The 27,906-nt window shown below is 45.9% G+C and overlaps 1 protein-coding gene across 1 annotated transcript; it reads right to left on the bottom strand.

Annotated features, from left to right (window-relative positions):
* Positions 1-569: 569 nt before the first annotated feature.
* LOC112111904 (opsin-5-like) lies at positions 570-20,396 on the bottom strand. The gene is made up of 5 exons (XM_026652626.1): positions 20,309-20,396; positions 15,718-15,880; positions 13,578-13,705; positions 4,602-4,930; positions 570-1,148 (listed from the first exon to the last, which is right to left on the bottom strand). Exons 1-5 carry the CDS (start codon positions 20,394-20,396, stop codon positions 570-572), a joined length of 1,287 nt encoding a protein of 428 aa, XP_026508411.1.
* Between the last annotated feature and the right edge of the window lie 7,510 nt (positions 20,397-27,906).

Here is a 27,906-nt window from a genome sequence, read left to right as displayed (position 1 = left end):
AGATTTAATACAATACTTAGTGCTTATATAAGGCTCTTTGGAGTCAAAGCACTTTGCAAACATTAACTACTTAATCTTCACAGCCCTCCTGTGGGGTAGATGAGTGGGAAAACTGACATGATTAAGTGACTTGGTTGCAAAAGGCTACAGGAATCTGTATCAGACCTGGGATCAGAACTTCCTAGCTCCCAGCCCTGCATGCTAGACAATGCTTCTCAAGAGAATAAAGTTCATGCGTGGCCATCAAAGCACCAGAATATGGAAAAACAAAGATAAAGGGCCCTGAGGAGCGTATTTCAGTGGAAACATCCATAACTGTAATACATAGTCAGATTTTCAGACACCAGTGTCCCTTTTTACAGGGGCAAATTGTAGGTCCAAAATTGCAACAGCAAAAATGGAAGGCTGGTGTACAGTTTTCTGTATCACATAAAGGGTGTTTTTGCAGGTTAGGACCCATCAGGCATATAAACAGATTTTTTTTTTTAATATATGAAGCTAAAATATTCCCTGTTGTCTAGGATGGGGAGGCCTAGCCCTGCTCAGGAGCTCCTGGCCTCTCTGGATGCTCAGATAAGATCTTTCACAAGGTCTGAAGGCAGAACGTTTCCTGCCACGCTTGTAGTCCCCATTCCCGACTTCTTCCTGGTAACAAGCACCATGACCTGCACGGTCCTTTTCAGAGCCGGCTGGCAAGCAGGCCTGTCTGCCAGGAGATTGGGCCTGGTTGTAGGGTCGGGTTGCTGGGTGAGCTTATAGCACCTGGGATAGTTACTGAAACATTCAAAAGTGTCGTTGCAGTTCCTGCAAGCCCCAGGGGACTCAGGGAAGGCTGTGGAGAGCCTGGCAGAGGTTCTGCCCTCTCTGGTCTGGAAAGACTGGAGTGTGATGACACTTTGGTGGCTGCAGCAGATGACGGCACAGATGGCCTGCAGCAGGGACAGGTCTTTGGAGAGGAATTTCTGGAAGTTGGGTTTGAAGAGCAGATAGACCAGAGGGTTGTAGGTCGTTGAGGACTTGGCAAAAACGGCAGAGAGTGCAAAGGCCAGAACTGGAACCTGGCTGGCATCTCCAAAGGCTGCCCACATGGCAACAATTGCATACGGGGTCCAAGCAGCCAGAAATCCAATGCACACAGCAATGCTTAGCTGGAAGAGAAAAGGAAATGACTATGGTATGAAGCATAGTGTTCCCCCAACACTCATGAAGTGCGCACAGGCCTATGCCAAAATCCCAAGGCCAAGTAACCCTAAGCTTTGAGAGGATGGGAGGTTCCACTTTGAACCTAACCCCAATTCAGCCATGGCCCCTAAGGGCCAGAGCCAGCCCTCTGGCTCAAACGTTCCAGATCAAACTTTTCCTCAGCAGCCCCTCTGTAGCATACACATGTGTACAAAGAATAATAATAAAGACAGCTCCTAGCTTTGCAGTGAGCATTTTGGCTGCCATCCCATCTGCAGCAATGTATCTAAGGGGAGAAATGATGCCACAGACCCCTGGCACAATAGTTAGGTGGGTCTCTGTTTTTCAATATTCCCTCCGTCACCAACAGACCATCCACACTAGATATGTTTGTGGGGTCAGGAGGCCTCACTGCAGGAAATAGATAGCTCCTGAGAGAGACGGTGGTGCTGAAAAGAAACCAGGTGGTGTGTGTGATATCCCCTTTCTGCCTTCTCCTGCTGTGAGGTCTTAACCCTATCTGTATGTTGGGATGGATGTCCGTTGGGGTGGTATTTTGAACACAGTTTGAGAGCCCTATTCCTCTGTGTATTTGAATAGCTATGATCTGAAAAGCTGTGTGATGCTTGGACGTGCAGGAAGGTTCAGTATGTAAATGGTTAAATTGCCAGCCGGCAATGTAACATAGGCAAAGCAAGTCAGCATGTTACAGCTCAGATACGTTAGTTGCTTCAACCATATCATTCTGTTCTATATCACATAGGACGCTTGTTGGGGAAAGGTTAAGAATCCTGAGGCTTTCCTTATCATGATGAGCTGTGAAGGCAAAAAGCACAAGTAGGCTGAACATAATAAGCTCTTTGGGACAGAGAAGAATTATTGTATTACAGTCACACCAAAAAGCCCTAACGGGAACAGGGCCCTGTTGTGCACAGTGAGAGACAGTCTCTGTCCCAAAGAATGTATAATCTAGAGAGAGACAGCAAACAAATGGGGAGGGGCATTTTTCCTCCCATTTTACAGATGAGGAACAAAGGCACAAACAAAAGAAGTTAGTGGCAGGGCTGGGAGCTGAGTGCTGGTCCAGTGGTTTCACCACAAGTCCATCCTTCCTCCTATACCGCACGCACATTTGAGTCTATGTTAGAAAATCAAATTTTCTTCCTTTAAAAAAGGCATCAATTCTTTTGACAGACTTCTCCCGCACCCCCTGGTAAATTATAGTATTAGCCTGAGACTGGGGAACAATGAGTCATGAAGGCAGCATTTTTTTTATTATTTCCAATGTAATTTAATATGAAAACAAATCCATCAGATGGCTTTAAATAAGGAGGAGGAGAAGGGATGTATTACTAGCAGCACAAATATAAACACCTGGAGAATTAATCTGGCTTGGTAAATACTTCTACTTTTCAGAAGCCTTCAAGGAGTCTCATTATTTTAGGTGCAAATAAATATGGACTCGTGTGGACTCATTCAAATGCTTGACTCAGAATTCCAAACAAACCAGTGTTTGATTGAGTGAGCAAGACCCTAGCATGTTTGGATATTGCCTCCAGGAAGCTGCCTCCATCTGTCACTGGTGAAGGTGGCTTTGCCACCCTGGCTCCAAACTCCTCCATAATAAAAGGAGAATGTGTTTGCCAACAAATCAAGGCAGCTCTGGGAACAGTCAGTTATGCTGCTGTCACTAGATAGTCAGGAAACGCTCAGATTTTGAGATACGGGGGGTGGGGGTGGTCATATTTTCAGCCTGCACTTGCCTTTGTTTTAATGTTTTGTGCCTGGGGAATGTGGGGGAGGGATGGAATAGTTGCAGACAAGATTATTTGTTGCTGATCTGATAAGATTTTTTTCTTCTTTCATGATCCTGTGTGTTTCTTTCATGTGTCACTATGCAGGGAAATGGTAACAGCCATCTTTTCCCTTCCTATTTTCATGTTCTCAGTTATTTATTAGCCACGCTTTCCCACCCCTCCATTGTGTGTCTTGATTGCCAGAGTGCTTAGGTGGTATTTGGATAGTAGGGTACGTATTTTTCCTTTTGGAGAGGAATAGAAATAGGATAGAGCTTCAAAATTTGGAGCCAGGGTTCAGATCCAAATTTCACCCAAAATTTGAGGGCCTAGCATCTGGCTTTTGGTTTGGGCCTATTTCTAGGGAGGAGCAAGTGTCTTCAGAATTCTTAGTCTTCTGCTGAGTTTGTCTAGATATACTTGGGCCGATCTTCCAGTGACTCAGCAACTACAAGCCTAAAATGTGTGTGCATTTACTGCAGCTGTGCAATCAAATGGGCTAACTGTGGACCTAATGTAACTAATTAGCCAGGTGCATGCATATTAGGCATATATTTGCATGCCTAGCTTGTTTGAGAATCTGGCCCTCAAATCCTGGGCAGTGTTCAGGGTGTCTCAGCTGACAGAGCAATTAATTGCTCAGGAAAGGGTAATGAACCCTCACACTTCTGGCATCAGCTGATCCCTACTGATGTTAGGAAGGAAAGGCCCATGTGATCAATTGACCAGCAGCATGGAGAAGAGGAGGGCACTTTGCTCTCAAGCAGTGGTGCTCAACCTATTTACCATTGTGAGCCGCATACACAACTCTCTCTGTGTCATGTGGGCCGCATCCACACAATATGTATTCTACCTGTATGGCCCTGAGAATGTCACATGGATTGCAGCTGTGTGCTGATTGGGCCACAAGCGGGTTGAGAACCACTGCTCTAAAGCATGAGGTATTGGCCACTGCCAGAGGCAGAATGCTGGACTTAAAGTACTAGTGACCTGATGCAATAAAGCAAATCCTGTGTAATGCCATACTGTCCTCTTCAACCAATGAGCTGGGCAGGAGTTCCAGCTGCACTAGAAGACCATAGGAGTGAGAGATCATTGAGTCCATTCCCCTGCAAGATCATCCAGCCCCCACAAGCCATGTATCAGGCTCTACCCTGGTAAGTGATGAACAGAGAATGGAGAAGAGATACAGGCAGTGTCTGATGTTTTACCTCGTCTTAGAAGCTCTGCTCAAGCTGCAGAATTCTGCTGCAAACTGGCTCAGAGCTTGAACTTTCCCAATAGTTCAGCAGGCTCAAATCAGATTATTTTTTCCAGTTATTTTTTGTTTTAAATAATTGATAATACTTAGCACTTTGCATGCAAGGATCTCAAGGAGCTCCACGAAGCTGGATGAGTATCATTATCTCCATTTTACAGACAGGTAAACTGAGGCACAGAGAGGGGTGTTGGCCTGCCTGAGGTCACAGAGGAAATCTCTGGCTGAGCTGGGAGCAGAGCCCAGAGGTCCTACATTCCAGTCCATGCTGTATCCCCTTAGTAACACTTTCCCCATGTGTGGTGAGAGATCTCCCAGCAAAGCCCCTTTGCTTTCATTGCTGCACACAAGCCCCATTGCCCTACCTTGACAATCAAGCTGTGCACGCTGTTGGCTTTGCTCTGCAGTGACATGTGCTGCTTCACGGCTCTTCGGGACACTTTCACAGTCCAAAGGATGAGCGAGTAGGAGATGAGGATCAGAAGGCAAGGGAAGAGGTAACAGAAGATGAAGAGGGCCACGATATAGATCATTGCCTCCCTGGTTGAAGCTTTCCACTTAAGGCAGCAGGCTGTCCCATAGGGCTCTGGTCCGTAACTGCCCCAGTTGGCTAGCGGAGCTATGGCAAAGACAAGGGCGTATGCCCAGACACACAGTAACAGGACACCAGCGTGTGTGGGAGAGAACTTATTGCCTGCAAAGAGAGAAATGACAGCAGTTGGCAGATTTCCAAAGAAAAGGGCTGAGCTCCCTCAGTTCTGAGGGGATGGCTTTCAGAAAAGGGCCATAATCTGGAGCCGTTTATCTGAGCCAACCCCAAATGTAGGGCATTGAGATGAAATAGGACCCACATATGACCGCCACCCCCTAGTTCTGGTTTTGCAGAGCAAACTTAGAAAGGCAGGTTAGCGTTATCATCCCCCATTTTAAAGATAGTGAAACTGAGGCACCACAGACAGGCTAAGTGACTTGCCCAAGGTCACAGACAAGAGGCAGAGCTAAGAACAGAACATGTCTCCTGCTCCCCAGCTCTGGGCTTGTCCCCTGATGCATGCTGCTTTTGCTGCAGGTAGCAAATGCTCTTTTGGATTGATGAGATTTTTTTACAAACCCAACCACCCTTAGCAGAGATCCCCTCTCCACCTCCCCCCCCCACCCCACTACGCTTCTCAGCTTCAGTCAGTAGAGTTACTTGAATAACTATTGTTCTCAGTTTTTACTTTCAGAGGAATTGTGTGAAAAAGTGTGGGTAGCTCCTCCAAGGTTTTCAACAAAGCTTTACATTTTACATTACATGGGCTCAGGACTGCGTTTTCAAAGGGCTTCTGGAATTTGATGCACAGTAAATAGTCTGCACCTCTGCGCATGAAACTTTGCGTATTTACACACATGCACGGCTGCACCTGCAAGTACTTTCAGAAGCCATTTGAACATGTGTCCCTTAATGTCAGTGCTGATGGACAGCTCCAGTCCCGAGGGGTATAGCCTCCTCTTGGTATGTGCCAGTCACTGCCATTTGTTTTGATTGTAGTCACTGTATGGATGCATCAGCAGCAGATTATGGCCCCCACCTTCCCAAGTAATACTCTAGCAATGTTGACTGGAACCCAAAAGGCAGCGTTTCCTCGTATCTGCCATGGGCAATGATCAGAATGGGAATCCAATACACATGTGCACTGAAGGCTGATTTTGCATGTGTGTGTGTGTGTGTGTCTATATACCTGGAACAGGCTGGATTGGGTATTTTCATACATTACCGTATGCAGGACAGTACTTAATATTTGACTTTAATTTGGGTCTGAGTCTCCGGTGACTGGTGTCCTAGCTATCAGAGTAAGTTGTTAAAGACAGACACCAAAAATATGGCGCTTTGGAATTAGTGTTGCTGAGGCCTGCATTTTCAGTAAGATGCATGTGTAATTACACGCCTCAACCGGCACAAAGTTACCATGAACATGTGCACAGTCATGGTCACTGCATGCACAAATGCACCAGTCTGTCTCTCTGGGTTCTGAGTATGAGATCCACGGTCGCTTTGGTCTTCCCCAGGAAGGTGTGCCAGAGCCTGGGCCCTGTTGCCGAGAAAGCCCTGCTCCCACAAGCTCCACTGGAGGTTGGCAGCTTCTTTGTTCCTGAGAAAAGCAGCTGTGAGGGAGGTGTTACTTCAGAGGGCGCCTCTCCCTGTGACATCTCAGGACAATCCCCTGTAAGGCCTTGAAGTTTAGCTCTGAAACCTTGAATTTGATGCAGTGTTTCACAGGGACCCTGGGTAGTAAGCAGAGCATCAGGAGTTGGGGAGAATGAAGTGCTCCTGGTGACTGGTGTTGCTGAGGAGAAGACTGCTGTCTTCTGGAGTTACTGAAGCTTTCCTGATGTTGGAGTGTTCATATCTAGATCCAGTGAGCGGCAGGAGCCCAGCCTGGAGGGTTGGAGGGCCTTGATCTCTACGGCCAAGCTTCTTGGCTAAGCTGAGGTGCAGTTTTCTGGCTAGTCACAAATAAAAGAGAACAATGTGTGTGGTCACAGTGTGGCATATGCTCATCAGCAGTGAGGAGTCCAGGAGGGCTGATGCTACCATCTTCAGCAGAGACCTTTGATGCAGGGCCAGGTGATGATAATTGGTAGGTCTCCAAAGTGTTTCTGTCTTCTCCCAGCATCACCTGTGTCGTGCTTGGTTTCTTCTTCAGCCAGGCAGAGGGAGATGAGGCTATTTGCAATGATATATAGATGACGTCCTCTGTGGTGTTGGCATTTGAGACCATGGTGTTTCATAGTTCCCCATAGGTCTTAAGAGTTGGAGAAGGAGGACTGAGCTTTATGGGACTCCACAGATCCTTGGTCTGAGGGGGGAGGAGGATTTGTCTATCGCCCTTCTCTCTGAACATCTTATAAGGTAGGACAAGAGCTATCCTAGAGCAGTCCTGTCAATTTCTGGTACAAATCAGGTGGCTTTCTGGAAATGTAGCTTGAAGTCCTCACGGTTTGCAGGCACATTGTCCTATATCCAGTGGGTTAAAGTCATCCCTGGTGTAACTCCAAGTAGGATAGAACAAAAAGCTGTCAAACAGTTGGTTGCTGGGAAATGAACCTTTTCCACTTCACTGTAGTTACTTTCAGTGAGATGAGATGCTGATTGTTACAGGGAGCTCTGCCCGTGTAGCAAACTCTGGGCAGGCAGCCTGAGCCGCCTGCCATTCACCACTTTGACCTGTGTCCAGCCAGGAGGATGTCTCCGTGAACACTGTGCACAACATGGCACTCCTGAGCTGAAGCAATCAGCCTTGGCTTAGCAGAGAAACACTGGAATGGATAACAACAATCTGCCTGGAGCTGAGGACCTTGGAGAACTTAACAAACACTAACTAATGAAGCCTCACCAAGCCGCTGGGCTGGGCAGTACACCAGGGCTTAATTTGTAATGAAAGAGGTGCTGGGGCTCAAGCAATTTTTTTTACTTTCATAACTGATGCACCAAGTCCCAGAGGTGCCGGGGCTCTGAACTGCCAAGCCCCAGAGGTGCCGAGGCTCAGCCCTGGCACAAATGAAGCACTGCAGTGTACACGTACTCTCATCCCCATCAGACAGCCAGGGAAAACGAAGCCCAGAAGGAGGTTGAATGACTTGCCCCAATTAGTGGTAAAACCCTGACTGACTGTAATAGCTAGAAATCCTGGCCTTCCTCTTCCATGTGGGGGCCCATGGAATTCATGGTGAGATGATTCACATAACCAGGGGAAATTGAGGTAAAGCCTGTTTCACCTGAATAACCGGAGAAATACCCAAGAGTGAGATCTACTTCACTGGCAATAGTCTCACATGCAAGATACGGAGAGCATCAGCATTTGGATAGTTAAAACTGGACCAGGCACTTCTACTTCGTAATATTCCCTTTCCCCCACTCCTTGCCTTCTAGGGCTTGTCTACACAGGGGAAGGAGGTGGGGTTTACTATGCACTAATTTGGGGGCTGAGTTCATTGAAATGACCTGTGTACACACAACACAAACCCTTCAAGCATAGTAGCTCTGCAGTTAAAGTGTACTCTATGCTACACTTGGAAAGTTCACTGCATATTGAGTGTGTACATTCTTTAGAGCAGGAACTGTGATAACTTAATCATCTGTATAGTGCCCATTATATACATTTATGTATGACAAGCGACCTACAGTATAAAGGCTAGTAATCAGGGCCAAAGTGCTGAAGAATATGCTGAGGGGCAGTCCTGCAAATTCTGTCCTGTACTGGTTCCAGGGAAGATGGCTTTGATGGACCTTTTTCAGCTCCAGTTTCTCTGAGTCCCTAAAATTCTGGAGGTGAAATGCTAAGTAAGATGCAGATTTCCTAAACCTTGATGAAAATAAGGGTTTGGGGGAGGCGCCTGGGGGGATTTGCATCTGGAAATGGAGAAAGATCAGAGCTTTTATTTTAAGTTTTAAATCAACAGCGTTATCAGAGTTTCCTTCAGAAAAGCCAGTTGATGAAACATGAGTTGGGTTTTTCTCTGAGTTCCCTCCCCCCTCCCTTAAATCCTAAACTCTCTGATCTTCTAAGGGCTTAATTTAAAGAGCTAAATCTTCAGACATATGTCGGAATAACTTTTCTTTGAAACTAAGCAATTAAAAATATGCTGAGATTAGTCATTTCCTAGTGGAAAATGCACAAGTGCATTACAGGAAGATAAGCTTGAGAAGCCACACAACCAAGTGCAGTAATCATCTAGAGAGCAGAAACAGAAATTGCAGAGGGAAAAGATGCTGGTACCTGGCTGCCTTTTAACGGCCAAATTTAATCTTTCTTTTTTTCCCACCTTTTGTGATAATTTCTGCAGTTATACAAAGTGATCCCATAAGCTTTCTGTTGGCTGCTTAACTGAGGTGACTTCCTTCCAATGCTATCTCTATGAATTGGACCGTTAGCCTCTAGGGACAATCTGCTTTGTGGCTGCCGGTCATGCATCTGCAAAAGTTTGCAAGCAAATCAATGTGTCCCTGCAGCTTGGCAGTTGAGTTCAGCTGTGGCAAAGCAGGGGTTTGCATTGTGCAGAATGGAGGCACCACAAGTTTGACAGAAGCATTAATGAGAAATCAGCTGAAAGTTTGGTTCTGACTTTCATCTAGTAATATGCTAAGTAACAGTGGCATTTCTCTCGTGTCCTTCATTTCTTTCAAAGTACTTTACATACAAGCAATTAATTATTGCAAATCCCCAAATGGTAGGTCACTATTTATTATCTCCATTATACAGCTGGCAGAAGCACAAACAATCAAATTACTTCTGCTAATGTAACACAGGGAGTCATTGGCAGAAATGGGACTAGAACCCAGGCGTCCCTGCTCTAGCTGCTGGGAGTCCCTTTCCCTACCACTAAGGTCTAGGTTCTCCAAAGAGATCGCAGACTTCAGAAATGTGAAACGTACCTTCCTGCACATGAATGGGCATTTTGCACATGGAAATGGGGTAACTCCTCCTGTCACTATTTGTGTATGTGCGATCACACCACTGGGGTATGCAAAAGTGTGAATTTGCAGGTGCCTTGCCACTCCAGTCAGAGAATGTGGCCACTAGTGGCATTTGCCAAGCAAAGTTCTATAGGAGGTTTTGTGTCTTGTTTGTTTTCCTGCAGAATTTAAAATTTGCTTCTCTCCTTCTGGTGCTGCTTCCTCCCACTGTGTGGCTGGGCTGGGAGAGTGTAGAAAAGAAGAAGATTGAGAGGGGAAATGCCAGACATGCCTGCTAGAACAGAAGGCACATTTCCAACCTGGCTGGAGGTATATGCTCCGGAGCGGGGCACAGGCAGCTGCCACTGGTGGTTTAAGGCTCAGGAGCTGCAGAAGCTCATTACCGCAGTCTGTTCTTCGGGTACTTATTCGTTACCAAGAGGGACACCAATTTAGTCACTTAGCTGTGTCTGGATTCCTACAAGGTACATGGCATGTTCTGCTAAGCATGATACAGCTCCTCAAAGGGCTCTATCCTGCTTATTGGAGTCAATGGCAGAACTCCCATTGAATTCAATGGTGCAAGATCAGGCCCTAATTACCCAGCATCGTGGCCTCCTTTGAGATGCTGCTTTGTAGGCTGGCCTGGGCTTCCCTTCCCAGGCACACCATTTCAGAAATACGCTGCTGTGTGTTAGAGTGTGTATAAATCACCAATCTACCAAATATCAGAGGGGTAGCCGTGTTAGTCTGGATCTGTAAAAAGCACAGAGAGTCCTGTGGCACCTTTAAGACTAACAGATGTATTGGAGCATAAGCTTTTGTGGGTGAATGCCCACTTCGTCGGATGCATGCATGACGAAGTGGGCATTCACTCACGAAAGCTTATGCTCCAATACATCTGTTAGTCTTAAAGGTGCCACAGGACTCTCTGTTGCAATCTACCAAACTCAGCCACAAGATGGATGCCAATGCAATGAGTGACTGAAATCCAGCTACTCAGGTCCTTCCCACACAGTATCCATCCTGGGTTGCTACAGAGGGATTTTATTGGAGAATATATCTTGGAGAATTTGTCTGCAAATCAAGTTAATATTGTTGGTTTCTATTATATTTATATTTGTCTGTAATCCAAAATCTGTGAAGATATATGTTGGTTGGCAGGTTCAGCTGTCTAAATGAGAAAATGCAAGTAATTCCTGCAGGACCATATAAAAACATATAGGGTACATTTACAGATAGGTGTCTGGACCTCAGCTCTTCTTTTGTGGGTGCAATTTGTACCCCAATTTTTGTACCCAGACAATGAACTGCAGGTGCAAATCTAAGTACATGTCTCTTTAACTACCTGATTCATACCCACATTTGGTGTGTTGCAAGCACTCAGATTAGCATCTACAACTAAAGTCCAGGCAAAAATAATGCAGGTGAAAATTTTGCTGCAAAAGGGAGTTGCCCCATTGTGAATTTGGTCCCACAATGTTAATTATTTCCCAGTGTTATATATGTCTTGCCAATAGTGGATCAAAATAAAAGGTCAGCACTGAACATGTCACAGTCAAGCCTGCCCTCCATGTCCTCCTGGTACAGCCATAGGGAAATACTGCGTTTTCTTGCAATATCATGGTTAGATAAATAGCAACAGTTTAGAGCCAGATTTTCACGCCACATCTCATTTCTCATGCATGAGTCTGGCATACGCTCACTACTGTGTGCCTATGTATAAAGATTTAGGCTCTAGTTTGCACCACTCAGATTATGCTTCATGATGCAATGTACTTAAAATACAACCCTCCGGGAGTGATGTTCCCACTGGGATGAAGCCTAGGCAGGTGATTGTCCTACTCACCCTTCCCTTCCCAAAGGCTGAATGGAATTCAGCCCAACCTGCAGCCTCTGTGCAGCCACTAACTCGCCGTGGCTGTTCCAGAGCCCACCTCAGACCCTCCTGTTGGGGGTGGGATGTTCCTGGCCCCTGCGTTTGTGCAGTTGTGGATCCAGTGGCTCATCCTCCAGCCTTCCTCTACTGCCCACTGCACTGGCCTGTCTGGAGCAGGCAGGGAGTCCCTCTCCATAGCACACAGAGGATTCAAAGACTCCCATAGACAGCTGGTCTTCCTGAGGCCCCCATACATGACCCCACTGTGGGGTTTAAGTAGTGTGGAGGGTGGATGTTACCCGCAATGACTACACCTGCCATCCAGCCCTAATTTGGGGGTGGGAATTCTCCCAGGCTTTCCACGCATGTGATTATGAAAACAGCTCTGACTCGCTGGTGTTTTCTGGCCCTGCTATGAAAGCTGCTTCCTTGGCATTAGCTAAAGCACCCCACTTTGCCAGAAAAGATTCAAGTCCTTTTTGCAGCATTCGGCTGTCTTTTTATTGGTGCCCCAGGGCTCTTGCCCTGGCTGTGTGTAAGAGCAGTGCTGGTTCCTGTAGCATGAGCCTTTTCCTCAGTGGAAAATAGCCTTTCCAACAATCAACTGCAAATGAACAACTAACGATCCCAGCAGCCCTCCAACTCAGTCTTCCCCCAAACTTCTCACTCCCTCGCCAGTCTCAGCCCCTAATAAACCCCTATCTCCTAACGTGTTTTGGGGCCTGATTCTGCCACCCTTACTCACATGGGCTAGTATCTGACACTGCAAGTGCTTCCACTGATTTCTGAGAGACCACTTGGAGTCAGGTACTACTCCATGTGAGTAAGGCACTGGAACTGGGCTCTCGATAAATGCATATGCCCTGTATTGTGCCCTGAAGATCCAGTGACCTGAGCCGTTTCAGACTGAGGGCCCCTCATGGAGAATGTTCTGTTGCCACCTCCCTCTCTTTTAAGTGGAGGCACTCTCCAAAGTAGGAAACCCCCAAGAAAGCTATCCGCCATGTTTCACATCAGAATACATGAGACAAGAGGTCTATGAATTCACTCTATCCAGATTTCACAGGGGGAGATCAGATTTCATGGTCCACGATGCATTTTTCATGGCTGTGAATTTGGTAGGGCCCTAGTCATTAGGATCAGTTTGGATAAACCCTGCCTTGATTGTGAACAACTGGGGGGGCCGGGCTACGATTTTCTTTGTATTTCTGTCTTGCACAAAACCAGCCATATGGCTAACATTCAACTAAAAGATGGTGATTAGATCTGAATAACCCTTAGACTGAGAGCCATAAACCAGGGAACTTCCTAAATCAGATGTGCAGCATTTCCACTATGCAAGGACAGAGTCAGTCAAGCAAAATGTATTTAACACTAAGGTAGGAGCTCACACATGCAGCATAACTGTCTTTATCTGCAGCCCAGCACTCAGACTGGTGTGAAATTGCCTGGCCCGAGACAATCCATGAAATCCTTAAAACCAAAAGCCACACAGAGCAGTAGGGCAAAGGGGCAACAACCACACTGGCACCCCTAGGAAACAGCTTTTGGGAAGGAACTGCTGATCCATAGATCCCAATGATCTCTGGGAGCAGCGATCACTCAAAGTGACGCCCCGTTGTGTGTACAATTAGTACATGGAAAGGATACTGGCGCTCTAACACATCGCCCTATTTAATTAGGGGTTGTGAAATAATAAATTTAACTTGCTCCCACCCACACTTCTAAGGACCTGCTGCGTTGATTGTATGGCACCAAACAGTAAATGGGATGGTGATGAATTTACACTTGCAAATTAAAAGAGGAAACAAGTAGCTATGGTATTATTGTTTGTGTTAATTAGAGTAATTTAAAATGTTTATGAAAATGTTCCCTAATGGAGAGCTTTTCAGGGGGCTGTTGCCAAGAGATTTGTGACTAACCTAAGTTGCGAAAGAATGGGGAAGATGGAGTGAGGTTACTGGAAGTAATAGCCAGATGGCAGAAGTGGAGAGAGTAACGTGGGTTACACAGCCCAGCACCTACCACATGCTGGATAACAGACCTTCAGGCAGCAAACCGTGCTTAGCACTGTCAGGCTGGTAAGACTGCAGAGGCCAAAGAACATGCCGGAGAATGCATAGAATGTGCACATCGCATGGTTAAACAGCCATCTGGAAGGGAAAAAGCATCAGGTAAAATCAAAACCTTCACGTTTACACCACGTGCTGAGCTCGCAAGGCTTGTGATTCTGTTGAGAGGGAACTTGTCTGAGTTGCTTTGTGCAGTTCATGAAGTCACATGGGTATTTCCCACCCGGCATTTCAAACCAGACACTTGATTACAGAAGTTTGGCACCACTCCAGCTCATGGTTTGACACAGAAAGCAAAACTACCTAAGCGGAAGAGCTGGGCTCTGGGAGGCTGTTCTGGTGGATGCAATGGAATGGGGAAATAAATACCTAGGGCCTGATTGTCTAAGGAGTTGTGCATGTGGTTGTGCCCCTACGGTACACACCGTTATCGTGACTGTGAGCACAAACTGAGTCGTCGTGAATGCAAATTACCATGATTAGCTAGTCCCACATGCAGTTGTACACACAAGCTGCATGTACTGCTTTTAAAAAAAAGCCTTCTATATATTTAACTGAAACAGTTTCACTCTTTGCACATTACTGTTGGAGTGTCAGTTTCAAGGAAGTAGTAATAATGTTTAGCACTTTTCATCCACAGACCTCAAAGATCTTTACAGAGGATGGTTAATATCATTAGCCCCATTTTACAGATGGGGAAACTGAGGCACAGAGAGACAAAATGACTTGCCCCAGGTTGCACAGCAGGTCAGTGGCAGAGCTGGGAATAATCTCTGGTCTCTTGACTCCCAGTCCTGTGTCCTAACCACTAGTCCACGCTACCTCCCTCAAAACAGAAAGGTGATAAGTCAGTTTCGGAAGGACGCTGCACGTGGCTGAAAGGTTTTGTCCTAGCAAAGCTCAGTTTAAATATGCTGCAGCACCTGCTGGTACATACTGTACAAGTCCCGCCAGCCCCCTGGCATCGGGTGGAGCCAGAGTAGAGGTCTGCTTGGGCCTAATTTTAAAGCCCAACCTGGACCCAAACCTGACCTGAGCACAGCCGACCCCAACCCAACTGGAGCGTGTCAGGTCAGTTCTGAAAATGATTCCACCCAAATCCTGAACCTGTGTCGGCACTGCCCCCTAGTCCTTGAGTCCCTGGGCCTGGTGGGGGCTTCCTGCGCTCTACGTCCCATGGCCACGATCTGTCTCTGGCTGCTTCCCTGTGGGGTCGGGCTGGCGGCTGCGTGTGCTGCTGGTGCCACGCTGTGCTGTGTGTTGGCATGCTCACACTGCAACACACGCAGAGAGCAGCGAGGTGGTGCCAGCCAGCAGGAGTGGGGTACGCAGCCGCCACAGCCTACCCCCTGGCCAGCAGAAGGTGAGCAGAAATGACCCAACCCGAGGCTGGGAGGGTCAGGTTGTTTTCATACCCAAACCAAACCCGACACTTGTCGTCAGGTCCTGCAGGGTTGCAAGGCGCTAGAGCAGGGGACCTACAGCTCATGAGCCACATGTGGTTTCTTTGGACCACGTTTGTGACTCTCCCTACTGCCCCATGTGGATACATCCCCACAATGCCACATGGATTCAGATAGACTCCAACCTGCAACACCAGGCACTGGTCAGATTGATGGCTGGGCTCATACCTCTTGCTGAGCTGTGGGGCAAACCAGAGGAGGGTGAACAAGGGAGCAGCGTAAGCCAGTGCAGGGGACTAGTTGGAGCCACTGCCTCTGAGAGGTGCGTATGTGGTGGCCACAGAAGGGCCAGCAGCACTAGCCTATGTCTTGGGGGGGAGTTGCCGAGGGGAGGCGGGGGGATGGCTCTTCCTGCTGAGGTGGCTCATATCTGATTATATTTGGCTCAGTCCCTTGGGAATGATCCCTGTTCCCAGTGCAGGATATGAATTCCTATTAGGAGAGATCTGGGGCCAAACTTACACTGGTGTAAGTCCCTTGCCTTCAATGGGATTATTTCAAATTTACATCGCTGTGATTGAGCTCAGACTTTGGCCCCTGGTCTTCATTCCTTCTCCAGGTCAAGGCAGGATTGGCAAACTGACACCCGCAGAAATGCCCGTTAAATGCAATGCCATGCAAATGAGCTACCTGTGTGCAAAGAAGGATGGCGTGGCCAAAGGGAAGAGGGTCACCGTCATGCCCAGGTCACTGATAGCCAGGTTCACAATGAAGAATTCAGCAGGCTTCAACACGGATCTCTTCCGATAGGCCACCAGCAAGAGCAGGGAATTTCCAAAGAGAGAAACTATGCCTGAGAAAAGGCAGAGAGAGACAGACCCAGTATAGGATACCCAAGCTCGATAGCAGCAGTGCAGTGCATGACATAGGGACAGGGAGGGCGTGTGTGCAGGTCTGTCTTGCTGGTCACCTACTATCCTCAAACACTGATGGGTTGTGTTTATTTGGCAGCCGTGTACGTGCAGAGATGCCGCTCACTGCATGTATGAATGTGTAAAGGGAAGAACAGACACAGATCTCACACATGCAGATTTCCCACTTTAGGATCTGTGGGGTCCTATAACGCTCTGGGTCACATCCCTTCTTAATTGCTAACCAGGACTTTGAAACATGCAAGGAGAAAACTGCTTCTCAGCTTTTACCCAGCGTCCACTGTGTGCTGGTGCAGGAATTTGGAGTGTAGTGAGTACATGGGGAATACTCAGCCAGGACAGACGTGATCAATAAAGCACTTGGCTTTGTACCTCTGCTGCATCAGCACCTTGTGCAATGGTTAGCGAGCATTTGGCAGGCAGGCTGGCTGGAGACAAGAAGAAGGGTTTTATATGGACTGCTCAAGCACTCTGTCCAATCTGTCTGTTCTGGCTCTTGGAATGATATAGTTCACACTGGGCATGCTCCTTCCACACTAACATTACCTCATCTCCTCTGCATAGTCATGGCCATTCTAAGAACTTGGTAACTGCCCTTTCAGTTTGCATTAAGAAGCTCCAGGTAACCAGATATAGGGCAAGAGCCAGGCAACTCTCCAAGCTCTCCTGGATGCATCATTTCCACGCTATACAAAAGGCGGAAGTGTCTTCAGGCTTTTCAAGGCTGGTCACCCCCTGGTATATGATCTGCTTCCAGGACTTGCTGTACTTGGCAAAAAGAGTGTCTTCAGCTGGCACAGTGAATAACAACCATTAGACACCTAAGGGCATGAGGCTGCCTGAGCACTTTTAGAGCAACTTTAAATGGGAATGTAATTGTTAGATGCTTTGGGGATGGGGCAGCAGGCAGAATGTCAGTGAAACGGACTCTGGGAGCAGAGTCCAAGGCAGAGCTGAGTTCCTCTGACTGAAGACAGGGAGCCTCCAACCCTTTCCAGCCGGATAAATAGTGTGAGCTTTGTGACAGTGTTGTTATGGTGGTGATGCCAAGAAGCTGAGCATGTTCCGCTTTTAATTTCTTCCTGGCAATATCTCTAGTGTGAGTCTGTGCTGTACAATATTGTGTTTACAACATAAACAAAAGGACATTATGAAGATTAGGGTAAATCCAGCCTAACCAACAGGAAAAAGCCATTTGTTTCCTTGGAATGTATTTAAAACAACAGTGGTAAATAAATGTTCATACCAGGGTTTTCTTCCTCTGTTAAGTAACATTAAAAGAATTTTCCTGTGTATGCACAAAGGGGAACCTAGCTACTCAAGGGGCAGGTTATGTGGGACTCGAATTAATTCCCAGTGGATTAGCTTGTCAATGAAATATTATAGTTACAATTACACGCCAAAGCTGTATAATGGCTAATATAAACATGTTATCCTCAATAAGTAGGACTCCTGCAGGGGAGACTTGCTCCCAGATATATAGTTTTTGAATGCTTTTTATGGGTCACTTAAGGGGAACTAGTTTGCAAATGCATATCCTTGTTTCCAGCACTGCTAGAGGACTCCTCCACAAAGCTATTTTGACTCCTTCCCTCGCCTCTTCATTAGCTGTATTCTACTAGCTTTATTATCTTCTAGGATCTTTCTTAGCTGCGTGCAAGAGCTGCTGACTTTCTCAGTCTTACTCAGAATGGCATGAAGTAGGCTGGTTTTTTCCATGTATGCCATTTCATTATGTGAGCGGGTGCACTCCTGTGTGCACATGTGTGTTTGTTCCTGTGTCTGTTTCCATATGCGTGTGTGTGTGTTGAGAGCTCTGGTATGCACACGTCTACCTGTGTGTGTGTATGGTCATTTGTGTAGTTGTGTGTTTGTGTTTCTGTGTACTCCTGGTGTGGTTGCATGTGTATGTGTGTGGTATGTGCACTCTTGTGTGTGCATTTCTGTGCATTGCTTGCACACCTCTCATCTTACAGAGGTTGACACATGGGACACAGAGTGAGTGTATGAGCTCAGGCTGTTTAAAATGACATGGGATCCATTTCTTCAGCGTAAGTTCAGATAAGATTTCCTGCGACCTTGCTTTGCGATCAGTTCCTGGTTTTTGAAGTGAGTTTTCTCTGATAGTAAAAGTGGGAGATCGCCACATTTGGGTGGGATGGAGGAAAATTAGGATGTGAAATGCAGCATCCCAGGCAGGAGTGTGGGCAGACTGGTCCTTCCCTTCCCTCCCTGGCTTTGACTGGGAATCAGCTATTGCAATGTTGCTAATCTCAAGCATTCAAAAGTCGAGTTGGGCCCTTAAAAATCAGGAGGTTTAAACAACCCAAACAAGCTGGATTGTTTTTCTTTTACCTTATAGCTCTTGAGCCTTCAGGGGGCACTTGGGGCACATTTTCAAGCTTTTCCTCCACCACAAGAGCCAGAAACTTTGTTGAAAGGGGAGATTTACATGTAATCACATGACTGCATGTGCCTGGGCTCTGTGAGAAACACCAGATGTCACAAGACTCATGATTAAACCTCGAGAGCTGGCAACGCTGCTGTTGGGAATCTTTCGCCTTTAGAATAAACTGCCACCTACACACACAGCTCACAAGAATGAAAATACAAGGACTTGACCAGCCTGGGCCTAAGCTGTGGGGGGATGCAGAGGAATGGCACAAGGCCGGCTCGTTGGTCAGGGGACAGAATTCTGACCTAGGAAGTGGTCTTTGAGATGTAGGGCCTGGATGATCTGTGTCTAGGTCTGGCGCCCATGCCTGATCGGACGCCCTGGGTGATCACTTTATGTTACAAACTATTTATTTTTTCCAGAGGCATCCAAGCCATTAATTCCTTCTCTCCCTCACAGCAGAGATCCTTTGTTCAGCGCATCATTAAGCATCTCCTAGCCGTAGACAGAAGAGACGCTGATTAATTTACCTTGCTATCTATTGAAACCTGAAATGAACAAGTCATTGAGAAGGCAGCTGTGTGGGACAGTGTGTCAAATCCTGTTTTCAGTTAAACTGGTAACTCTACTGGCTGCAATGGAGTTATTCCACTTTTACACCAGTGTAACAGAGACCAGGATCTGGCTCTATGGATGTTTGCAGATTATCCTTCATTTTCTTTCAGGATTTATTCACCTCTCCTCACACCACAGTGTGTGTCACAGGGCTTCACTCACAGCTCACCCTCATTCCTAGAGCTGGGCAAAGAGAGCTCATTCCTTTCCCAGAGGATTTCGGTATTTCGACGTTTGGTTTTGTTTCAGTGAGGAACTAAATCAAAAATTCCAACATTCTCTTCAAAAGTGAATGGAGCCCCAGCCTCAGGGTGGTTTGCCTGGTGAGCTGCCCTGCAGTCACAAACCCTGCAATCCCTGGGGTTCCCATCCCCAACGCAGTCTGCAGGGGCAGCCTGCCCCAGAGCCACACACCCTGGAAATTCAGGCTCACCAGCTGTGCACCAAGTAGCTGCCCAACAGCCAGAAGGACAAGCTGGCAGGAAACCAGGCATGTTTCTTACAGGAACTCCATTGGCACTTTGGCCAAATCGAACCATCTCCACAGAACATTTTGATTTTGCGGAACTGACAAATTCTGCCAAAAAATTGTTTTATTGGAATTTTTCTGACCAGTTTTTCTCCTTACTTTCCTCATTGTTATTTTTACAGACAAAACACTGCTTGTCTTACTCATGTGAGCAGGAGCAGCCCCATGGGAATCTATGGCATTGCTCACTTTAGCCAGGATTAGGCCTTGTCAAAGCATGTCTTTACACCTCAGCTTTGCTTATTGGCTTTCAGATGTCACCAGTGCCCCCTGCTGATAGTGAAGGGCAGTTCAGAGGTGTACACACTCCTTGAGGTTAATGCATTTTGCATGCTTGAAGCTAATAATAATGCTAAGTAACTGAGGCCTGATTCTTCTCCCAATGGCTGGCTGCAGTAGGAGTTGTATCAGGGCCTTATATATCACTCTTTAACTTCAAAGCATTTTAAAACATGAATAAATCCTCACAACCCTTTGTGAGGGAGATATGTACTACTAGCCCCATTTTGCATGTGGAGAAACTGAGGCACGGAGCACTGATGTGGCTTGCCCAAGGACCCAGAGGAAATTGGTGTCAGGAGTAGAATCCAGAAAGTCCTGTGCTCATGCCATACTTGTCTGTGATGGAGGAGCGTGTGGGAGGGGTGAGCTCAGATGAACCCAAAGGACATGGAACACTCTTCTGGAAGTAATAAACTATTAGTGGAAGTGAATGCAAGGTGCCTGAATCTCCCTGTGACAGACACGTCAGTAGTTTTTGCCATGGAGATGAGTGTGAGATCACCTGCGTAAGAAGAAGTCTTTCCTTACCAAAGAGCAAATAGAGTGTGCCAAAAATCAGGTCTTCTCTCTCTGATAAGGTGGACGTGAACGCTGAGGAATCAGAGGCATTTCCCATCTGCAAAACAGAATACAAATGTAAGGGGAGGTGAATTTTTGTTAATTAAGGAATGTTCAGTTTTCCCTCTTCCTGCGGGAGCATGGCTGTTGGAAAGACACATTTTTGGCATGAGGCCTTCCTCAGGCTGTGGACAAACAAAAGTCCGCGGCTGGAACTGCATGTACATTGCATGGGTGCCGTGAATAAAGGGAGTGACACAGTTCATAAAGAGTGTGGCGCTCGGCTAACTGGCTGCACAATGGGCTGATGGTAGGATCAGACTGGACTGCATAGCTGCTGGTCATCTCACTCGGAACATGGTATAATTAATTACAAATTACACTGACTAGCTGCAAGTTAATACTTTTTAAAAGCATCTGACTTAGATATTTCACATGACAAAAAGGCCACTCGCTGATTCAATTGCCATGTTCCTCTCTATGAGTGAAACCTGGCCCCATTCAAGTCAGTGGGAGTCTTGCCCTATTTTAGCGAACTGGTTTTATATCAAGCATCTTTCTCATCTGCCAGTGGGATTCCTTAGGGTCTGACCTCCATTTTTCACATGTGTTAAACTCATGCAGATTGCAATGGGCTATATACGCTCACAAAAGATGACCAGTAGAAACTAAAATTGAAGGGCTAGGTTTTCAGCCAAGCCCAAGGCAGCCTCCAAATATGCATCACCACTTCTTTGCATGTGCAAAACCCTCATTTCCACCTACGTGCCTGGTCTCTGCACACTGATAGCCATTTGCACACGCAAAACACCCCCAGAATCACTTTTGTTAGGCCAATCGGTTGCTCACACAAAAGTGGGGGTGCTGAAAACATGGCCTTGAGTAGCTGGTTATGACTTTCTGCCCACACAGGCATGAGGTTGATTATGGTACACATCAAATACAAATCAATGTCTTTCTGATGGATAGATTTATCTGTTGTGGTATTTGTGGTGTGGATAACACTAGAGACTGGACTGCAACCACACATGCCACTGAGCAACATTCAGTTAGTTGTCTGAAAACATAGGCTCACTGTGCAGTGGCAATCAAAACAGCTAACAGAATGTTAGGAACCATTAGGAAAGGGATAGATAATAAGACAGAAAATATAATGCCACTATATAAATCCATGGTACGGCCACACCTTGAATACTGTGTGCAGTTCTGGTTGCCCCATCTCAAAAAAGCTATATTAGAATTGGAAAAAGTACACAGAAGGGCAACAAAACGATTAGGGGTATGGAATAGCTTCCATATGAGAAGCGCTTAATAAGACTGGGACTTTTCACTTAGAAAAGAGACGACTAAGGGGGGATATGACAGAGGTCTATAAAACTATGAATGGTGGCGAGAAAGTGAATAAGGAAGTGTTATTTACCCCTTCACATAACACAAGAACCAGGGGTCACACAATGAAATTAATAGGCTGCAGGTTTAAAACAAACAAAAGGAAGTACAACTTCACACAACACACAATCAACCTGTGGAACTTGTTGCCAGGAGATGTTGTGAAGGCCAAGACTATAACAGGTTTCAAAAAAATTAGGTAAGTTCATGGAGGATAGATCCATCAATGGCTATTAGCCAAGATGGTCAGGGACACAACCCCATGCTCTGGGTGTCCCTGAACCTCTAATTGCCGGAAGCTGGGAGTGGACAACAGGGGATGAATCACGTGATAATTGCCCAGTTCTGTTCATTCTCTCTGAAGCCCCTGGCATTGGCCACTGTTGGAAGACAGGATGCTGGGCTAGGTGGATCATTGGTCTAACCCAGTATGGCCGTTCTTACGTTCTAATCAGGTAGTAACCACTTTCTGTCACTATTAACCTGAGCTGGATTCAAACTGACTCCTCTGTTTTGAAAGGCTACCCAACCCATTGCCTAGGCCCAGAATCATCCAGTTCCCTTCTTTTAAACTTTCCTGTTCCTGAGTCTCCTGGTTTCATCCAGGAACCCAGCAGAAATACAGTTTTCATGGTATACAGCCCAGACAAACCCAGGTGCACTGTGAAACATTCAAGAAACCCTGTTCCTGGGAGATTCCCACTGCAAAGACATTCAGGACTATTGGATGCTCCTCTGATCTGAACCACCAAACCTTTTTCAGATTCACTTGCAGCTAGTATGTACTAGCCAGTTCTGTCAAAGATGGCAGGGCCCCCCTTGGAGTTAGCATGAGGGAGGACCTTGTTGAAGGCCAGCTGCTGATCTGAGCTCCCCTGGGTGAATATTATTTGCTAAGGACTGATAATGTACTCAGCCCTGTGCAGGGCAAAACCAAAGACTGGCCCTACCTTAAGCAGTTTACACTCTAAGCATAAAAGAAGGGGTAAATCCTGCTCCCTTTAAGTCAAAGGAGTCAAGATTTCAGTCAAAATTTCACCCAAGATGCTCAGGAAGACCCAGAGGAAGAGGTAGGTTTAAGGCTTGATCCAAACCGCGCTGAAATCTGTAGGAGTCATTCCATTGACTGCACTGGACTTTGGATCAGGCCCTTACCTGTGAGCAGTTGTCTTACTGTGGGGCTTGGGGTTTGTTTTTATTAAGTTGATGACGCGTTAAAGTTTGTTAGCCTCATGGACTACGTGGGTCTGTAGAAACTTCCCCCAAACAAAAAGGATTACACAATTTTTGTCCTCAGGTTTCACCCACGTCCTCCCTCCAACAAAACAATCAACTTTGTATTCAGTTAAAGAGTGCATCCTGGATTGAAAGGCAAACAGCTAAAGCGCTGAAGGCAATTTAATAATGTGGTCTGTGGTTATGTCTCCATGAGCACTGTCTAAAACTTCTTTTGTTGATGTTGCCTGATTACTCCTTTCAAGCCCTCTCGTGATGGGTGTAGTACAAGAACCTGTACAAAGTAGAACAGAATGTTCTACCCCATCAAAGCTGCTGTTTGTTCATTAACTCAGTTTACCTAAAAATCCAAAGTCAGATCCCCATGTGACATGAATCAGTCTAGTTCTACAGCTATCCACAGAGCTAGGCCAGTTTACCCAGATGAGGGTGTGGCCCCAAGTTTTAGAAAAGCAAGACTTTTCCCACAGGAAACAAATTATGATCATTCTTCTCTTGCAACGAATGGACCTTAATTTTTATTTTTCATTAAGGACAATGGGATGCCAATAAAGAACACAATACCTCCACACCTTTATTCGCTTTCTGCCTGTGCATGCAGCATCTTCCATGACTCCATGTAGCCTGCAACCTCGCTGCCTCCTTCAAGTCCCTCTTAAAGGTTCACTTGGTGAAGGTACCCTCCAGCACTGATCTCCTGTCTTGCTTTCACCCATCTCTATCCCCAGATTACATGCTGCAGTAACAAACAAATGATGCCGTTTTATTTTAAAATGATTCACTCCTCTCTTTATCTTTGAAAAAAGAGACCTACTTGGCTGAGGCCACCCAGAGAGGGAATGACGGAGCTGGAAAAAGAGCATCAGGGCCTGATTTTCACAAGTGTTTCACACCAACAGTTCCAGCAGATTTCAATAGGAGCAGAGATTGCTCATCACCTCTGAAACCCAGACACCAAGAAGCTCTAATCACTGTGGGCCAGATTTTCAGGCACACAATATGTGGAGCATACACTTGCGCGCCCCTGATTTACACCTGCAAACGTCAGCACACATGCATGCATCAGTGTAGAAAATGTGAGGCTATATGTCTACTATATACAGGGCTAAATTGTGCCTGTCCCTTCACACAGATGCACAGTTGTGCAGGAGAAGGATACAAGGAGTCTGTCCCACCTTACGGCATGCATCTAAGAACTAGGCACAATTGAAGTTCTGTTGCTGTGAGGAGCTCAGGGACTGCTCCCTCCCTGCTCCCATGGAGAGCACCCTGTGGTGCCTCAAAGGGGCCATGGTCCCATCTTCCTCCATCTTACCAGCCCATAAAGTATGACTGGCATTTGGGGGGGGGGGGGGGAAATGAGCATTCCTAATGCTCACCAAGAAATTTTATGGGATGTTGTGCCTTCTAGTGCCCACCCTCTGCTCGTGCGACTCCACCTCACCCCCACTACAGGGATGTGCCTTCAAATCCCAAGATCCTGTCATGATTTGTAAAGAAGTAGTCAGTGAGCATTCAATAAAAAATGTCCTTGTCAGGGTAATCGCACACACAGCCATGCTGTTTGATTCCAGCTGCTAACGGCACTTTCCATATGGCCTCCTATCTTACAGTCCATCCAGGGTAGGTTCACAGTCTGTGGACACTCTGCCATGTGCTACCACTTCCATGAGTTGCAGCACCTCACATGCGCAAAGAGGCTGGATTCCAATACATGCTTTTTGGAAAGAGATGATGCTTCATACCATTAAAAAGCCTTCTGCAGCCAAGGATGTATGGCTGCATCTTGAAGATGCACCAAGTGCCAATATTGGTACATCAGCCTTAGGGTGTTTTTTAATGATGATCCTTTCTTATGCAATTCAACTAACTGCTATCCTGTGGGTAACAGCAAATTCCCAGGCCATGGAAGGCTACAGGATTTGCTCCTGGCAACCCAAATTCTAGTTGTGGGGTTTGTTTTAAACCATTTCTGTACTCAAATGATTGCACAAACTGCTTCACAGAGATTCCTGCTCCATAACAGGACTTTGATTTTACAATCAAAAGGAGTTAAATTAAAGGAATTGTCTATTTTATATCCTTGGAGCCCACACTTTTTAAAAAAAAAGTCTTGTTGTTTCTTGCACTATACACCAGGGGCCTGATCCTCAGCAGGTGTAAATCAGAATTGCGCCACTGAAGTCAATAGAGTGACACCAGTTTTACACCAGATGAGGACCTGGCTGCAGTTCTTCATTTGGTGATGTGCTGTGAAACTTCTGAAACCATTCACGTACCAGCGGGACCTTTTCTAATTTCCATTGCCATGTGATATCTGAAATGGCACTAGAAAGAAGATGAGGCAGACACATCTGTTTGTGAGGAGCCGTTGAATCACCTTCTGTCCCCACATTTCATGGCTGTTTCTGGTTGGTAATTTGTTTGTTTGTTTGTTTACTCCAAGTACTTCCTCATTTAAAATCCTGGCAGGATAGACAGTAAGCTTGCTGATATGGGTGTATTTTAAAAAAAAAGTTAAAAAGTTATGTTCACTTTCTTAGGATGCCTAAGTCATCATGTTTTATTGGTCTAATTAGTTTTCCTGTTATTTCATGCAGCTGAGCCAAAGGTTCCAAGGTGCTTAGAAAGTTAATAGGGGGTAGTAAAGTGGAACGTTTGATGCTTTTCAGAATATTCACTCCCTCTGCTGATAACAAATAAATGGAAAAATATTTTACTCATTTAAAAAAAACAGGGGAGGGAGGGGAGGAAATAATGAGATAATTACGTTTTAATGGCTGCTAGCCTGCTTCTGGGATGTTTAATACCTGCATTATTTCTGTTCTTTTCTCTCTGCCCCCCACTTGTGTACCATATGAGCCCCTTATAAATAGGAGCCATGCCAATGAGTAATAGAATGGCAGGTGTTGTAAAAGGAATTCAGCTGAAGACAATGTGAGGAGAGGGGTCCCCATGTGCCGGGCAGGACAACTGACACCCGCACTAACTGTTGGTGGAATGAGGAGCTCCCACCCTGCGATGAAGTGCGAAACCAGAGGTGATATGTGCTGAGGGTGTGTTGGGTGAGTTCTGCTATAAGAACCATCCTAGAACTAGTGCATACTGGAGGTAACTGGACATCCAGCAGTGCACACACACACCCCTGCCCCAGGCAGAGCAGCTCAGAAGAACAAGTCCTAAACAGTGTGCTGGGGAAGCAGTTATGAGATCCATTTGACAGATAGTGCTATCCTAGATGCATGACTAGTCCGTCCCCCAGTGATGTGAGAGAATATTGAATACACAGTAATAGCTATCTCCAAAAAGAGAGAAAGTGAGAGTGTGCTGGGGTGAGAGCCTTCATCCCTGCAGCTCCTTCAACCAGGCAACAGCTTTTCTGTGTCTCTTCATCGCATTGATTAGCTGGGCCCTATTTTCAGAGACGTGGGATGCAATAGAATATCCAAACACTGGGTTTGAATGTTCTGGCTGAAAGGACATTTAAATGCTGAACTGAGCTTCCATGTGCAGGATTTAAATGTCTCAGTAAGGTGCCAGCAGGTGTGAAAATGATAAAAATTTGGCTCCCTGTCTCTTTTTGGATTTTGAATTATTTAGGAGATCCCCTGGGGGTATAACCTGGACTAATAGGCTGGAACTGAGAAAGGAGAAATGTGAACTGAATATCAGGAAAAACTTCTTGACAGTGAGTTGTGTCAAGCATAGGATTGTCTCGAAGGAGTGGAAACTCCAGTGCTTAGAATTTTAAAGCTGGACTGGACAAAGAAATAGTAAATGTACTGTAGGGAACAATCATGCACTGATCTCAGGGATATGGGCTGGATCTCTTCCACCTTCAACTTCTGTGATTCTGCAAGCAAGATAAGTAGTATTACCTCCATTTTACAGATGGGGAAACTGAAGCACAAAGCGGTGAAGTGACTTGCCCAAGACTATGGAAGGAGTCAATATCAGTCTGGAATTCAAGCTTACAAGTTCCTGGCTGCCAGTCCTGTGCTTAGTCCACTAGACTACACTGCTAACTGTGGGATGCCATGGAATTGCTAACAGGCTTTTATCTGCAGCATTTCACTTAAGACACAAGACTACCTAGAGGATAACTATTGGGCTAATAGCTCTGGGGGGTAGAGTATTTCTTTTCATGGATTACTGATGACATTGGATCTCACAAATGGAGCAACCACAAACTGTTATTTATATATGGGTAAAAAAGCCAGACTCCCATCCAAAACTGCACTCAGACAGATGAACCTAATTACTTCAAGTAGCAACTAAATTGGCTTTGAGTGTAAATCTATTTTAAGGCACTAATTGGTGTTAAACTGCCAATAGATCCTGCCAATAGATCTTCATTCCCTGAGTTACTGGTCCCTGTACACCACTTCACTGTGGACTCTAATTAGTTTGGCCTGGTTCATGACTTTCTCAAGACATTGGGTTGGTTTTGCACACAAGTCACAGGGTTTTTATAATTTGGGTAGCTTTCCCCACCAGTAATCACAAAGGGGAGTCAACTGGAAACATTTCAAAGGCTTTTTAGGTTGGACTGGGGATTAGGGTGGAGGCTATGCCTTAGCCAGCCAATAAAAGTGCTTTCATGATCAAATTATTCCCATTGGATTAATGTTCAAGTACTATGAAAATGGTGCAGCTGCCTGGAGAAATTAGATAGAATGCTGGCCAAGTTAGTTAGGGTGAGTTATGTTGTGACAAGTGGGCCTACGAATTTACCCAAATTGTGAGCTCAACTGTCAAAATTATGTAAAATTTCATAATGTTACAATAACCTAGAACAGTGATAAGCAGACCTCAGTGGTTCAGGGGCCAAATTAGTGATCAACATTATTCAAAAGAGCCACAGTAGTGTGAATTCATTGTTTCATTTACTATAGTACGATATAGTCATATTTAATCAGTATGACAGGAAATATTTAGTATAT

Source organism: Terrapene carolina, unplaced genomic scaffold (assembly GCF_002925995.2).
Source record: "Terrapene carolina triunguis isolate 2854851 unplaced genomic scaffold, T_m_triunguis-2.0 Scaffold130, whole genome shotgun sequence".
Lineage (NCBI taxonomy): Eukaryota > Metazoa > Chordata > Testudines > Emydidae > Terrapene > Terrapene triunguis.
This window is presented reverse-complemented; position numbering and strand designations above follow the sequence as displayed.

Excerpts from the sequence above, each read along its gene's own strand:
- LOC112111904 (XM_026652626.1), bottom strand. The coding sequence starts at position 20,396 with ATGGGAAATGCCTCTGATTCCTCAGCGTTCACGTCCACCTTATCAGAG. Across the intron at positions 13,706-15,717 it reads CCATCCTTCTTTGCACACAG|ATGGCTGTTTAACCATGCGA; the intron begins GTAGCTCATTTG and ends TTTCCCTTCCAG. Across the intron at positions 1,149-4,601 it reads TGCACAGCTTGATTGTCAAG|CTAAGCATTGCTGTGTGCAT; the intron begins GTAGGGCAATGG and ends TTTCTCTTCCAG.